This window comes from Gymnodraco acuticeps, unplaced genomic scaffold (assembly GCF_902827175.1).
Source record: "Gymnodraco acuticeps unplaced genomic scaffold, fGymAcu1.1, whole genome shotgun sequence".
NCBI lineage: Eukaryota > Metazoa > Chordata > Actinopteri > Perciformes > Bathydraconidae > Gymnodraco > Gymnodraco acuticeps.
The window spans coordinates 164,534-179,667 of record NW_022991022.1 but is presented as its reverse complement, the minus strand read 5'-3'; the positions used below and the strand labels follow the sequence as shown (position 1 = coordinate 179,667).

At 41.5% G+C, this 15,134-nt stretch overlaps 1 protein-coding gene across 2 annotated transcripts in view; it reads left to right on the top strand.

Annotated features, from left to right (window-relative positions):
- The window catches only part of atg5 (ATG5 autophagy related 5 homolog (S. cerevisiae)), a 60,152-nt gene that overhangs the window by 12,340 nt on the left and 32,678 nt on the right, over nucleotides 1-15,134 (top strand). For both annotated transcript variants that reach the window (XM_034236312.1, XM_034236311.1), the window contains exon 6: nucleotides 3,340-3,434. In XM_034236312.1, coding sequence (XP_034092203.1) covers nucleotides 3,340-3,434 — 95 coding nt within the window. The remainder of the gene's footprint in view (nucleotides 1-3,339; nucleotides 3,435-15,134) is intronic.

The following is a 15,134-nucleotide window of genomic DNA, read 5'->3' as shown; positions in this document are numbered from 1 at the left end:
TGTTTTTAAAACTCAATACCCCTTAAAAATCACTTTTCCTTCTAAGCTAATATGCTGTTAAGATATAATATATACCATGTGTTTATTATATATTTCACAAACAGCATTGTTGACTAATTGCAATGCAAATGATGGTCAGGAAACTGGAAATAAGTAACTGTTCATTCTTTGCTTCTGGAACTGACAATGTTTTGAATACATTTGCAAAACAAATCCTGCAAAACTTCAGAGGCTTTTTTGTTACTTTCCCCTGAAACTAGTAGAAGGAGCTCTGACTCATCTGAACACAAGAGAGAGAACATTATCCATTTCATTTTTGACAGATTCTTTAGAGCAGGGGTTCCCCGAGTGGGGGTCGCGAGATCATTACAACAAATGTAATTAATTTTTTTTCTCCAATTGTTTTAATCAATTTATTTCATATTATTATTAATAATAACGTCTGCATAGACATTTTTCAGGGGCCGACTAGCCATCTGTATAATGTCCCCGCAACGAGGCAATCCACTAGAGCAGTGCTTTTCAAACTTTTTCATACCGAGGACTACCAATAAAAAAACACTCGCGGACCACCGAACTCCACAAATATCCAAAACAATAGGCCTGCTTACCACTCCAGCAGTATATAACAAATTACAGCCTAATAATGACAGCTTAACCTTCTCTATACCGCCTCGTTCACACATTAGGCGGTTTTGGCGTTTTTTTGGTTTTGGCGCAGTGGTTAGAGCGTATACAAGCGGCCGAGATGGGTTTTCTCCGCAGGGTGGCTGGTGTCTCCCTTAGGGATAAGGTGAGAAGTTCGGTCATCAGGGAGGGACTCGGAGTTGAGCCGCTCCTCCTTCGCGTCGAAAGGAGCCAGTTGAGGTGGTTCGGGCACCTAGTTAGGATGCCACCTGGGCGCCTCCCTAGGGAGGTGTTCCAGGCACGTCCAGCTGGGAAGAGACCAAGGGGTAGACCTAGGACCAGGTGGAGGGATTATATCTCTTCGCTGGCCTGAGAGCGCCTTGGGATCCCCCAGTCAGAGCTGGTTGATGTCGCCAGGGAAAAGAAAGTATGGGGCTCTCTGCTGGAACTGCTACCCCCGCGACCCGACCATGGATAAGCGGGAGAAGATGGATGGATGGATGGATGGTTAGAGCGTTGGTCATCAGATCAAGGGGCGTTGGTGAACTCCAGTTCGAATCCCGCCTCGGGTCAGGCCGTTGTGTCCTTGGGCAAGACACTTCACCCGCATTTGCTCCTGTGGGTAATGTCCGCAGTAATGACTCTTGCATGTCTAATATGTGTAATGTATACTTGTAAAGCGCTTTGAGCACCTGTAAAAGCGCTCTAAGAAAAAAAAAGAAAAAAAAAAGATGTAATTTATTATTATTATTATTATTATTATTATTATTATTATTATTATTAAATCAACAATACAAATACAGATTATATAAGCATTTAGTTCAAATGCGATTTAAAATGCTCTCAGGTTTTACACCTCTTATGAAAATGTAGACTACATTTATTACGGAGTTTATGTCCAACAGACTCGCAGATCGTTGGCTACTGAGAGAAATGCAAAATACACCGCATGTAGTACGACACAAACTTCCACTGTGGATTCTCAAAACAAAAGACTATGGTCGCAGGCCCAGGTTTAACTCTCTGAGGCCTGGATGGTCTAACAACAGCCTCTGATCATCAACAGACTTCATGCAATGCTTCATCAGATGCATATATTAGATAATAATCTCTATCTCACTCCTAACATCTAAATCTACTTCCAGCATGGATAAATGTTCTTAAAATACATCCATTGTTTGTTCTATATGCTTCTTGAAATCCAAAAAAACACATCGTTTTTGTAGGACAGATTACAAATCGCCTGAAAATGGTACAAACAAGTGGCAACATGTTTGACGAAGGTGTGGCGCTGGGCTATATCAAGCAATCGAAAGTGAAACTTAAGGTCGCTCCATTGCGGAGATATTCCCGCGAGAGTGCAGAAAACTCAGTGACTCCCCGACAGGGAGTCACTGAGGCACTGTTATTTTGGGGGTCGCGGGCTGAAAGGTTTGGGAACCCCTGCTTTAGAGGAATATACGAAGTGTTTTGAAAGTGCAGGGAGTGGTTCATGCTCGGCAAAACATCAATATTATATCTATACTGTGATGTGAAATTACATATCGACTAAGGTTTTAAACATGGTCATATTGCATAAGTGTGGTTCACTTGATTTAAAGGATGCATTACAGTTAAGTCAGGCAATTTTCTTATATACCTGACTTCTATCTTGCTTTTACCCACTTTTTATTACACGTTATAAGCATATGTGACCATTAAAGAGGGTTTCATCCCTCCGATTCTATCTATCTATCCATCTATCTATCTATCTATCTATCTATCTATCTATCTATCTATCTATCTATCTATCTATCTATCTATCTATCTATCTATCTATCCATCTATCCATCTACCCATCTACCTATCTATCTACCTATCTACCTATCTACCTATCTACCTATCTACCTATCTACCTATCTACCTATCTACCTATCTACCTATCTACCTATCTACCTATCTACCTATCTACCTATCTACCTATCTACCTATCTACCTATCTACCTACCTATCTATCTATCTATCTATCTATCAATCATTATGTTAATATATTGTGAAGTCTCCCTAGGTCAACCCTACCATATCTATATCTGAAATATTGTGATATTAGTTTTTCTCCATATCGGCCAGCCCTCGTTCTTGCCATCTCTTTGTAACGACATCAAAAACAGGAAACACTTGAGAACTAATCCAAACATCAGGGAAGTGAGAGATGAAACTTATTTAAAGCAAAACTTTCACGTCCAAAAGAGACCAGAAACAGAGACAGAGAAACAGTGATGGCGCTTACTTTCATCGATCGGAGAGAAAACAGGAGGCTCTTGTGAAAGTGAGAGGAGAGAAGGAGGGTTTGAAACCAGCACATGTTGGGTGGAATCATTTCGTAAAGATCTAAGATGGAGGAGCGAGTCTCCGTCTCCTGTGTTGGTGAGAACCAATGAGCAAATCCAATATAACCCCGTCCATCTTGAAGAGCAGCTTCTTCATCGCTGACAAAAATCTTTATTTGACCCACAGCGGAGAAATTAGCAAGAAGGCATAGTGCAGAAAAGACAACATTAAATAGGAGACTAACATATTCAGTAAAGAAGTAAGCACACATGAATAAAATGTAAGTCAAATAAGTGTCATATTCATTATATATATATTCATATTCATTCATATATATCTTCATATGCATATTTATATATATATATATATTTAAGTTTATACTTTTACTTTTTGTTGTCACAGATAAGTTCGATCAGTTCTGGGCCATGAACAGAAAGCTGATGGAATATCCCACCGAGGACGGAGGCTTCAGATTCATCCCCTTCAGGATATACCAGGTAACGCACGCACGCACGCACGCACGCACGCACGCACGCACGCACGCACGCACGCACGCACACACACACACACACACACACACACACAGGTTGCTAACTTTACATCCTGATCCCAAGGCTATGACTGAAAGGGACAGACACAGTTTTTTAATAATAATGTGTGTGTGTGTGTGAGAGAGAGATATCAAAGTGTTAGAGCTCCTGTCATACACACGCACACACACACACACACACACACACACACACACACACACACACACACCCTTCCACAATGCCCTTATAACTCTCCTTTCTCTTTAAGCCACCACGCTTTGATTCTCCTTTGATAAATCTGAAGTGTCGCAGGCGGTCCAGTAGATGTAGCCAGATAGCTGTGTACAAAAACGTGTTTTCCTAACGTCTTGTCCTTTACCTCAGTGATCACTCAGAACATTAAGCACTTTAGCAAGATATGTCCTAAGATAAAAACACGCACTGTAAGTTAGATGATCTGCCAGTCACAATCACAGTTGTTTCCAGATACGGCCATTTTAAATGTTGCAAAGCCTTACGGGACAGCATTATCCCCTTTACTTTCCTAAAGGGTGGTCCAGTGTATCCTCAAGGAGTTAATAAAGGAAGCATTGAAGCTCCTTTCCTATCATATAGAGAATTTGAGCAGCTCGTGGCTGACACTTGTTAGGAACCTTCGATTACTACACTTTACAGTAATGAGAATGACTCTTCTTGTCTTTCTCTGTAATGTTTTTGAATCCAGATAACCCTTCATGTTCTTTTCCTGAAACCACAATGGGTTCATTCTCTATGAGGCATTTGCTGGCACCCACACACACCTGCAGACTAAATGTCTATTTATCATTCAAAACAAAGACACATTTCAACACACTCGGTGACCTCTTCCTGACATGCTCATCCCTCTAAAGAAACAATAGAAGTGTCTTGTCATTATACAAAATCAAGAAAGACAACTTATTGTGTTCATGCGTCCCATAATACACACCCTGAAACTTATTGAGTCATTTGTATTTATACGGTCATCCATAGTTCTTTACATAATGGAAGCTAAACCAAGCTTGATAGGATATTAACACTTTTTTTTCAATGCTTTTTTCTCAATTTGAACCATATTTCTGAGTGAAACATCAAGTTTTAAATGGTTTAATGCAGATGTGTGTTCTCATGTCATCTGATCAATGAATCAGCCTGTTCATGATAGGGCTCAACAACAAAACACCGTCTGTCAGAGAGACGTGTTGGACCCGGCTTTACCCCGGTGCTTTTTGGAGGTTATTCATCAATTCCAGTACATTTGATATCTGTGACTCTCCTCGGTTCGCGTGTAATTCCCCTGGATCGAGAATAGCCTGTGGGCGAGCCTCAATGTATTTCAAACATCCACAACTTCATCCTGACTCAGGTGAAAAATCCCTTTTTTCTTAAGGGCCAAGAAACGAATGAAGAGGGGGATGAATAATCGGCTGATTCTGGCATGGAAAACATGAGCAGACTGAGAGCCAGACAGAAAAAAGAGCCACGCTTTGAGTCAAATGTTGGGGGGATTTTATGCAAATCAAAAGCTGGAAAAGTGTGCAGAAATAATTTGAGAACTTCAGGAATTACTTAATAATCCAAGTCGTTATTAAAACATTATTCTAATCCTACCGGACCCTCAAAAGTCTCGTCCAGTGCCGTTTGAGGAGTTGTACATTTGGAAAACATCTGGATCTGTGCAACCAAAACATGTTGACAGTCTGCTTTGAGTCTGGCGGGTGGATGTGCGTGCATTAAGCCTCGATCTGAAATCACAGGGAACACAAAGGCCTCCTCACTGTCACTGAGTCCTGTGGAGGAATTCGAATGGCCTGTCGAGACAAGTTTGGAAACATAATGGAGCAGAGCAGAAAATAGATCTGGCTCCGAATGACAGAAGTGTCAATTTATGTAATTTGATGTATAGATTGTAGGCACACAACAGCAAGAGTGAACTTTCCTACCAAGCATATTCCCCATCGTCTTATCTGCTGTGATTGCTGGTAATTTCCCAATGATTTAGTATTCTTTAATAATGCCCTACTTGGCAGCTCATATCATTAATAATATTAATTCCTTACATTTATTATAGCGCTTTTTCAATGACTCAAAGCGCTTTACATATACACACCTTACACATATATCATACATGCAATGGTCAGATACTGTGGACAATACCCACAGGAGCAAGTTCAGGTGAAGTGTCTTGCCCAAGGACACATATGGCTTCATTTACATGTTGCGCAACAACGAGGGCCGCACAACTGTCAATCAATGGCTGTTTTGCATACAATTAAAAAAGCTCCTGAATGCTTTCGTCTCTACTTGTACGTCTCGAGTGCGTAAATAAAACAGTTTGACAAAAACATTCTTGTTTGGTTATAAAAAAGGGAGTCTTTTAAGTGGCAGACTGAAACATGCAGTCTCACCGACATGAGCCGCCCTCGCAGACATGCACTTGTCGCAGCTGTGAAACCGGATTAATTCTGGCGTGGAGGAGAAACACAGTTCTGGGTGTTTTTTAATGGCTAAATTGAAAGTTTCCACAGCCATTTATGGCTTGGTTTCATGGCAATTGGAGCATCAAAGCCTGTTACAACCTCACTGTGTGGAGAAAATGAGCCGGAGAAAAGTCTGGATTGTTTTGGAAATGGTTGGTTTTACTTACAAACTGCTAAATATGTTCAACTGAAGACGAGTAGAAACTAAATCTGTTCATTAGAGCTGCACGATATGGAAAAATGCAATAATTGAGATTATTTTGACTCATCATTATTCTCATTATCATTGAAAAATATATTAAAATGTACCAAATATGTTTGTAGAATACATTTGTAGGGCGGGATATGTCTGCAGCTCGACAAAACTTCATCGAAAATACAATTTTAATACATATTTACCCTGTAACAATTATTGTTCTTCATTGATTTGAATATTGCAATAGTCTATATTGCGATTTCCATACAATTTGGATTAATTGTGCCCGACTGTTATCATGGAAATACTGATAATGGCAGTTTTCTGTGGCACTTTGCTTCTACTTTTACTGGAAACAACTTATTTGAATTGTTTCTAAATGTGTAGGAATCCTGCTGAGATGTTGTCATTACTAAGGTGGCTTTGTTTCGCTCATTACCAGACGAAACACGATACTACAAAACCCAGCAAAGACACTGAAAGAGATGAAAAAAGGTGCAGAAAAGCGGAGGAAGAACAAAGTGATTGTCATTGTGGTGACTCCGCTCACACACACACACACACACACACACACACACACACACATGCTCGGAGTCCTTCAAAGCCAGATTGTGGTCTTTAGTGTAAATAACATGTGCTGTGTTTGATGCAGACAGAATTAATGACAACACTCAGTCCAAATAACAGAGGGCTCATTTCCGTCTGGCCTGCACTCCTCATGGAGACAAAGACAACTCATGGGCATGGACGACACGTGTGTGTGTGAGTGTGTGTGTGTGTGTGTGTGTGTGTGTGTGTGTGTGTGTGTGTGTGTGTGTCTGTCCTGAAGGTTAACCATCAATTAACCACCTTTTCCAGCCTGATATAAGTCATTAATATTACTTCTAATTGATATCCTTTCATTAATAACTTATTCTCCTCTTGGTCTACATTTCTTTCCATTTGTTCCTTTATGTTTCTTTATATTGTTTTGACTTTAGCTTATCCTCTAATTCAGTGGTTCTCAACTGGTCAGGCCTCGGGACCCACTTTTTCCTTAGTCAATAGATCGCGACCCGACATTTTGAACCACTCAAATCTATTCAACAAAAAATGGTGCTGTAATATATACGCTTTTCAGAATACAATATTAATGAAAGTGAAGTACAGTGCATATATCCCTTATATCCCTTCACAGAACAAAATAATGCCTTTAAAAAAGGTTTAATGAGATGATGGAATCAAAGATGAACTGTATAACATAAAAAGGCACATGCTGAAAACCCAACCCCAGGAGATTTTTAGAAATATTAACATATAAACTACGCATTCTGGTACTCTGAGAAGAAAATAAATATATTACTACCCAACATTTTAATAATATATTATGCCATTGTTTGTTTTTCACTTAGTTCTGACATCTTGCTGCTCCTCACAGAGAGAAGAGCAAAGAGGAGAGAGTCTGTGTGAAATACTTTAAATTGTGGGTAAGGGTAGATAGCCCCCATTGTTCTGTGACCTGTCAATCATCAAACCGGGGGTCATATTTCATTACGTGTTCATTTGCATCTGAAGTTGTACCCATGGATGTATAAAGAAGAGTTATACCGCAAAGTTATTCTCCGTGGGGACTTCCGGCAACTATCTTGATTCTGATTGGCGACGACTCGAAAAACATCAGCAAAGACGTTTTATTGAGAAACCGTTTATGGTCTCCGGTACTTCCAGTCCAACGCCTACTGCATGCACAGCGTTAGAAAATCGGGCCTTCAAAATAAAAGTTTGACCTTTTTCCAAAAATATATTTTTTTCCTTCAATTTATTTTCTGCGACCCACTTCAAACGGGTCCGCGGCCCACTTTTGGGTTGCGACCCACCAGTTGAGAACCACTGCTCTAATTAACAACATTATTTTAGTTTTAAATGTCTAATAAATTACAGATATCATTGACATTGATAAATAAGCCTTTCTTGGCACCCTGCCTCGCTTCCGCTGTATTTAATCAACTTGTCTTTTAATCAACCACTATTTGTATTTACTTTTTTAAGGGGTTTATTAGTCTTATAAAATCTACATACATCCCATTAAATTGATATGATAAAGAAGTCCTTTTCCTCTCACTCTGCATTTCCTTCCATATACTTTAATATATACATAAATACTTGACATGGCTTTAATAAATAAGCAGTTTTTGACCATTTATCTTCTTACTGTAGATTTATTTTCATGTGTTCCTTCATTCATCAAGCTTCTAAGTTTCTTTCTACTTCCATCCCATTTCACATAATGTATCTTGTCCTTTTCAATTGCCTCCACTTTGCTTTTGTGTTTGCACACCGCCCGCCCCGCCCTTTGCACTGGCAGCGCGATTTATTTGGCTGCCGGTGCATCTTCCTGTGATTCAAAGAGCCGGAGGGGGCCGACCGTCTCGCTGCACGGAAAGTGAAAATTACTATCCTGCTTTTAAAGACCACTTACGTTGTTGCTCTACAGGTACAACGCTCTGTTCCCGCTCCGTGACTCAGGGCTTAGTCACAACTCTGTGTTGTGGTGCTGAGGAAGCTGCCTACAGGTTTATTGCCTCGCAGATATCTTGTAATTGCTTGGCGGAGACGAGGGGGAGGTGGTGACTACACAGACAATTACAAAACATGGGAATGCTGGAAACAAATTTGTGCCAAAGGCGACAGGTGATATGCCGGTTGCGCTGAGGGAGAATTAGCTGACGCCTTTACAGTAACGGTGTCTGGTTAAACCATGACTGTCAGTGGAAAAGCTTTTTAGGTCTTGGTCAATCTGCCAAAATGCTCGAAGGCTTTTGCGTTGTGGTATTGGCAGACTTGCTGATCTGTACTTAATTATGAAGAGACAGCTTCAATCTGATTATTTATCACATCTTCAGATTGTTGCGTCAGTTCGGGCATTATACAGACAAACATATTTAATCTATCAGCTCTTGGTTTTATTTTATCATGCAGATGGTTTTGGTTTTATTTAATCTCCCGCTGACCTTGCAACATGGAAGGAACTACAGTTTTTTATTTGGTAAACACAAGACACAAGACACTGATATCCGAGCAGTTAAAACCAAGTTTACGTCTAATTTAGTATCGCTGTTGGTGCGTAAATGATGATGCCATAACAGCAAGTTATGTGTTATTCGGTTAACTTAGAGGTCACCTATTATGCAAAAATCCACTTCTCCATGTCTCTTCTACATCAACATGTGTCCTCTCTTCTTCATGTCTCTTCTACATCAACATGTGTCCCCTCTTCTTCATGTCTCTTCTACATCAACATGTGTCCCCTCTTCTTCATGTCTCTTCTACATCAACATGTGTCCCCTCTTCTTCATGTCTCTTCTACATCAACCTGTGTCCCCTCTTCTTCATGTCTCTTCTACATCAACATGTGTCCCCTCTTCTTCATGTCTCTTCTACATCAACATGTGTCCCCTCTTCTTCATGTCTCTTCTACATCAACATGTGTCCCCTCTTCTTCATGTCTCTTCTACATCAACATGTGTCCCCTCTTCTTCATGTCTCTTCTACATCAACATGTGTCCCCACTTCTTCATGTCTCTTCTACATCAACATGTGTCCCCTCTTCTTCATGTCTCTTCTACATCAACATGTGTCCCCTCTTCTTCATGTCTCTTCTTCATCAACATGTGTCCCCTCTTCTTCATGTCTCTTCCACATCAACATGTGTCCCCTCTTCTTCATGTCTCTTCTACATCAACATGTGTCCCCTCTTCTTCATGTCTCTTCTACATCAACATGTGTCCCCTCTTCTTCATGTCTCTTCTACATCAACATGTGTCCCCTCTTCTTCATGTCTCTTCTACATCAACATGTGTCCCCTCTTCTTCATGTCTCTTCTACATCAACATGTGTCCCCTCTTCTTCATGTCTCTTCTACATCAACATGTGTCCCCTCTTCTTCATGTCTCTTCTACATCAACATGTGTCCCCACTTCTTCATGTCTCTTCTACATCAACATGTGTCCCCTCTTCTTCATGTCTCTTCTACATCAACATGTGTCCCCTCTTCTTCATGTCTCTTCTACATCAACATGTGTCCCCACTTCTTCATGTCTCTTCTACATCAACATGTGTCCCCTCTTCTTCATGTCTCTTCTACATCAACATGTGTCCCCACTTCTTCATGTCTCTTCTACATCAACATGTGTCCCCTCTTCTTCATGTCTCTTCTACATCAACATGTGTCCCCACTTCTTCATGTCTCTTCTACATCAACATGTGTCCCCTCTTCTTCATGTCTCTTCTACATCAACATGTGTCCCCTCTTCTTCATGTCTCTTCTACATCAACATGTGTCCCCTCTTCTTCATGTCTCTTCTTCATCAACATGTGTCCCCTCTTCTTCATGTCTCTTCTACATCAACATGTGTCCCCTCTTCTTCATGTCTCTTCTTCATCAACATGTGTCCCCTCTTCTTCATGTCTCTTCTACATCAACATGTGTCCCCTCTTCTTCATGTCTCTTCTACATCAACATGTGTCCCCTCTTCTTCATGTCTCTTCTACATCAACATGTGTCCCCTCTTCTTCATGTCTCTTCTACATCAACATGTGTCCCCTCTTCTTCATGTCTCTTCTACATCAACATGTGTCCCCTCTTCTTCATGTCTCTTCTACATCAACATGTGTCCCCTCTTCTTCATGTCTCTTCTACATCAACATGTGTCCCCACTTCTTCATGTCTCTTCTACATCAACATGTGTCCCCTCTTCTTCATGTCTCTTCTACATCAACATGTGTCCCCTCTTCTTCATGTCTCTTCTTCATCAACATGTGTCCCCTCTTCTTCATGTCTCTTCCACATCAACATGTGTCCCCTCTTCTTCATGTCTCTTCTACATCAACATGTGTCCCCTCTTCTTCATGTCTCTTCTACATCAACATGTGTCCCCTCTTCTTCATGTCTCTTCTACATCAACATGTGTCCCCTCTTCTTCATGTCTCTTCTACATCAACATGTGTCCCCTCTTCTTCATGTCTCTTCTACATCAACATGTGTCCCCTCTTCTTCATGTCTCTTCTACATCAACATGTGTCCCCACTTCTTCATGTCTCTTCTACATCAACATGTGTCCCCTCTTCTTCATGTCTCTTCTACATCAACATGTGTCCCCTCTTCTTCATGTCTCTTCTACATCAACATGTGTCCCCACTTCTTCATGTCTCTTCTACATCAACATGTGTCCCCTCTTCTTCATGTCTCTTCTACATCAACATGTGTCCCCACTTCTTCATGTCTCTTCTACATCAACATGTGTCCCCTCTTCTTCATGTCTCTTCTACATCAACATGTGTCCCCTCTTCTTCATGTCTCTTCTACATCAACATGTGTCCCCTCTTCTTCATGTCTCTTCTACATCAACATGTGTCCCCACTTCTTCATGTTTCTTCTACATCAACATGTGTCCCCTCTTCTTCATGTCTCTTCTACATCAACATGTGTCCCCTCTTCTTCATGTCTCTTCTACATCAACATGTGTCCCCTCTTCTTCATGTCTCTTCTACATCAACATGTGTCCCCTCTTCTCCATGTCTCTTCTACATCAACATGTGTCCCCTCTTCTCCATGTCTCTTCTACATCAACATGTGTCCCCTCTTCTCCATGTCTCTTCTACATCAACATGTGTCCCAGGGCCCTCGACTAACTTTTTTCACCATCCTCCCGGAACCGTCCCGAAATACAATCCAAGCCGTCCCGAAATTAATGTGGACCATCCCGAATTTAAAATGTTAGTTTTTCTACATTATCATTAGTTAAAATCATTCAAAGTGACCTTTAACATAAATAAAACATCATACAAATCATTAGATGATAATTCATCAACCTTTTTATTTGAGTAAATCATTCAATCACATAAACAAAGGCCAAATATATTTAAACAAACGAGAAAGTTACTCTAATATTGAATCCAATCAAGTCCCATCCAATTAACAAAACAATCCAACACTCTGTCCTGAAGACAGAACCCAGAGTAACCACTAACCAGGATGACAGTCTGTAACAGTCAGGAGACCTTTACAGACGGCCCCCTCGCACACAGACGGGAGAGAGAGATCTCGTCTGGATTGGAAAGCCCGAAAATACATCATAGACGCATGTTGTAGTCTTATTGCATATTAGAAACGGAGCTGGCGAAAGTAAAACTGCGATATAATGTGTATGTAGCAATAATACATATGACATATATTTTTTAGATGTCCCCAGTACCGACAAAAAGTCCGATAACGTCGGAGCTTAACGTTACCACTGTCTTTAATAATTCCGGCCTGGGGTCCGTTTAATACCGGGGCTCGGTACCCATCCCTAGATGGGGAGAGGCAGCATATTGCTCAGGACTAAATACGATGGAGGGTTCTCTTCTCAGCCTTATACCATAGGGGATGAAGAGGAGTAAGTAAATAAAGAGGCCGGCGCTCCAGGGTCTGGTTCTGCTGTGCGTTTTTGTGATGTAATGGTAAAACATTTCAGAATTCCTCCACGGGATGCCATTGTCATTGTACATCACTCAACCCGCGAACTACACACACTCAGTACATAGCTAGACCCGCAAATTTGCGGGCCAGGAATTCGCGGGCACAGCAAGCTGTGTGGCTGGCTGACAGCCAGCGGCACAGCTGTAGCCACGTACATTGTGTGTGTGTGTGTGTGTGTGTGTGTGTGTATTTCGCGGGTTGCTAAATGTTTTGTGCATGTGTGTTTATGTTGACAATGAGGTTTAATAACTGTGCTACACAAAACGTGCAGTCGGTTTCATTTTCATCGCCATTTGTAGTAGAGTTAGCAGGGTATTTTTATTTTAACTCTCGTCCCAAATTCGTCCCAAAATTATTTTTTATCCTCCCAGACGCTATTTTTTTCGGCCCCGGGACGACGGGACGTCCTTAAGCTCGAGCCCTGATGTGTCCCCTCTTCTTCATGTCTCTTCTACATCAACATGTGTCCCCTCTTCTTCATGTCTCTTCTACATCAACATGTGTCCCCTCTTCTTCATGTCTCTTCTACATCAACATGTGTCCCCTCTTCTTCATGTCTCCTCTACATCAACATGTGTCCCCTCTTCCTCATGTCTCTTCTACATCAACATGTGTCCCCTCTTCTTCATGTCTCTTCTACATCAACATGTGTCCCCTCTTCTTCATGTCTCTTCTACATCAACATGTGTCCCCTCTTCTTCATGTCTCTTCTACATCAACATGTGTCCCCTCTTCTTCATGTCTCTTCTACATCAACATGTGTCCCCTCTTCTTCATGTCTCTTCTACATCAACACGTGTCCCCTCTTCTTCATGTCTCTTCTACATCAACACGTGTCCCCTCTTCTTCATGTCTCTTCTACATCAACATGTGTCCCCTCTTCTTCATGTCTCTTCTACATCAACATGTGTCCCCTCTTCTTCATGTCTCTTCTACATCAACATGTGTCCCCTCTTCTTCATGTCTCTTCTACATCAACATGTGTCCCCTCTTCTTCATGTCTCTTCTACATCAACATGTGTCCCCTCTTCTTCATGTCTCTTCTACATCAACATGTGTCCCCTCTTCTTCATGTCTCTTCTACATCAACATGTGTCCCCTCTTCTTCATGTCTCTTCTACATCAACATGTGTCCCCTCTGTGGAAAGAGACTCTGAAAGTTTCAGGAACAAAGATTCTCTCTCTTTTTGATCCATTTCTATAAAAACCTGTCTGAAATGAGCTGATCAGATTGTGGCCACTTTATGATGTCATAACGTTGTGTTGGCTTGTGTAACCATTAAGGTCGTTACACACCGAGCCGATTTTCAGCCGTGCCGACATCTTCCGCCGCTGATTCGACATGCCGTCTACAAAATAAATCACTCTAATTGGCTGTTCAGCTTAGCGAATCAGTCTTTGAGGTGTGTTCCAGTGCGACACATGGCCAAGACGCAGGAGACGTGAGACGACGTTCCGTCTTCTTTGGTGTCAGTTTGGTGTGTAAGAGGCTTTAGCCAATCAGCAACCAAGGTAACCCCCCCCCCCCTTATCACCTGAATCTCCTCCTAGAGCACCATTGAGTTCTTTGTAACCAAATCTCTCTCAGAGGGGCGTGGGGAGGGGCTCCTTATTTTCATCTAAAGTAACAGACAGAGAATCAGCACTTTGGAAACAGGGCTGAAACAGAGGGGATTATGGGATTACGTTTGTCGAGCTTCAGAAACATGTTTTGTATATATCTGAGACCTGTAATATATTGATGAAAATCAGTATAATAGGGGACCTTTAAGACCAACTGGTGAATACAAATCCACCTGCCAACATGCTTACCTGAGAGTCGGAGCTGAGAAATATGGAATAAGCCCCAAAACATGAAGATGAATGGAAGTGCAAGAGATCAACCTAGCATTCAACACTTCAACAATTAATAATGTAGGATTCGATTCAGTGTCCCTTGATGAAGTGTCTCCTCTACAGGTGTGCGTTTCAAGTTCTGAGAAAATGAAGACTTCAAAAAATTAGGTTATTCCAATTTACCAACGGATGGTCTTATAGGTCAGTGGAAACCATTTCTCTCACCCCTCTCCATTCCCGGAAACTTATATTGATTGACGTTTGCTTCACCCCGGTCCATTGTTTTACCATCAATTAGGCGGATTGAATCGCCCCCATCAATTAGGCGACGTCTTGAGTTCCGCTGCTCTTTTCACTCAGCGAGAGCGAGCCATCTCTTTTCACCCGAGTCCTAATGACACCTCGCTCTCTTTGTGCCAGCTAAGGTGTCACGCCAGCTGAAAAGAAAGTGTCTTCATGCAGGCAATATCACACCTCTCTCCCCAGGGAGATAGCCACCTTCTTTGTATGGCCGACCGCCTCAATTATTCATGGCTGGCTAATTAAAAATGCAATGAAGTAGCTGTCACTTAGCGCACTCTCTCTGCTCTGGCGCTCGCCGATGATCCCGCACGAAACTGCGCTTCCTGCCAGTGACT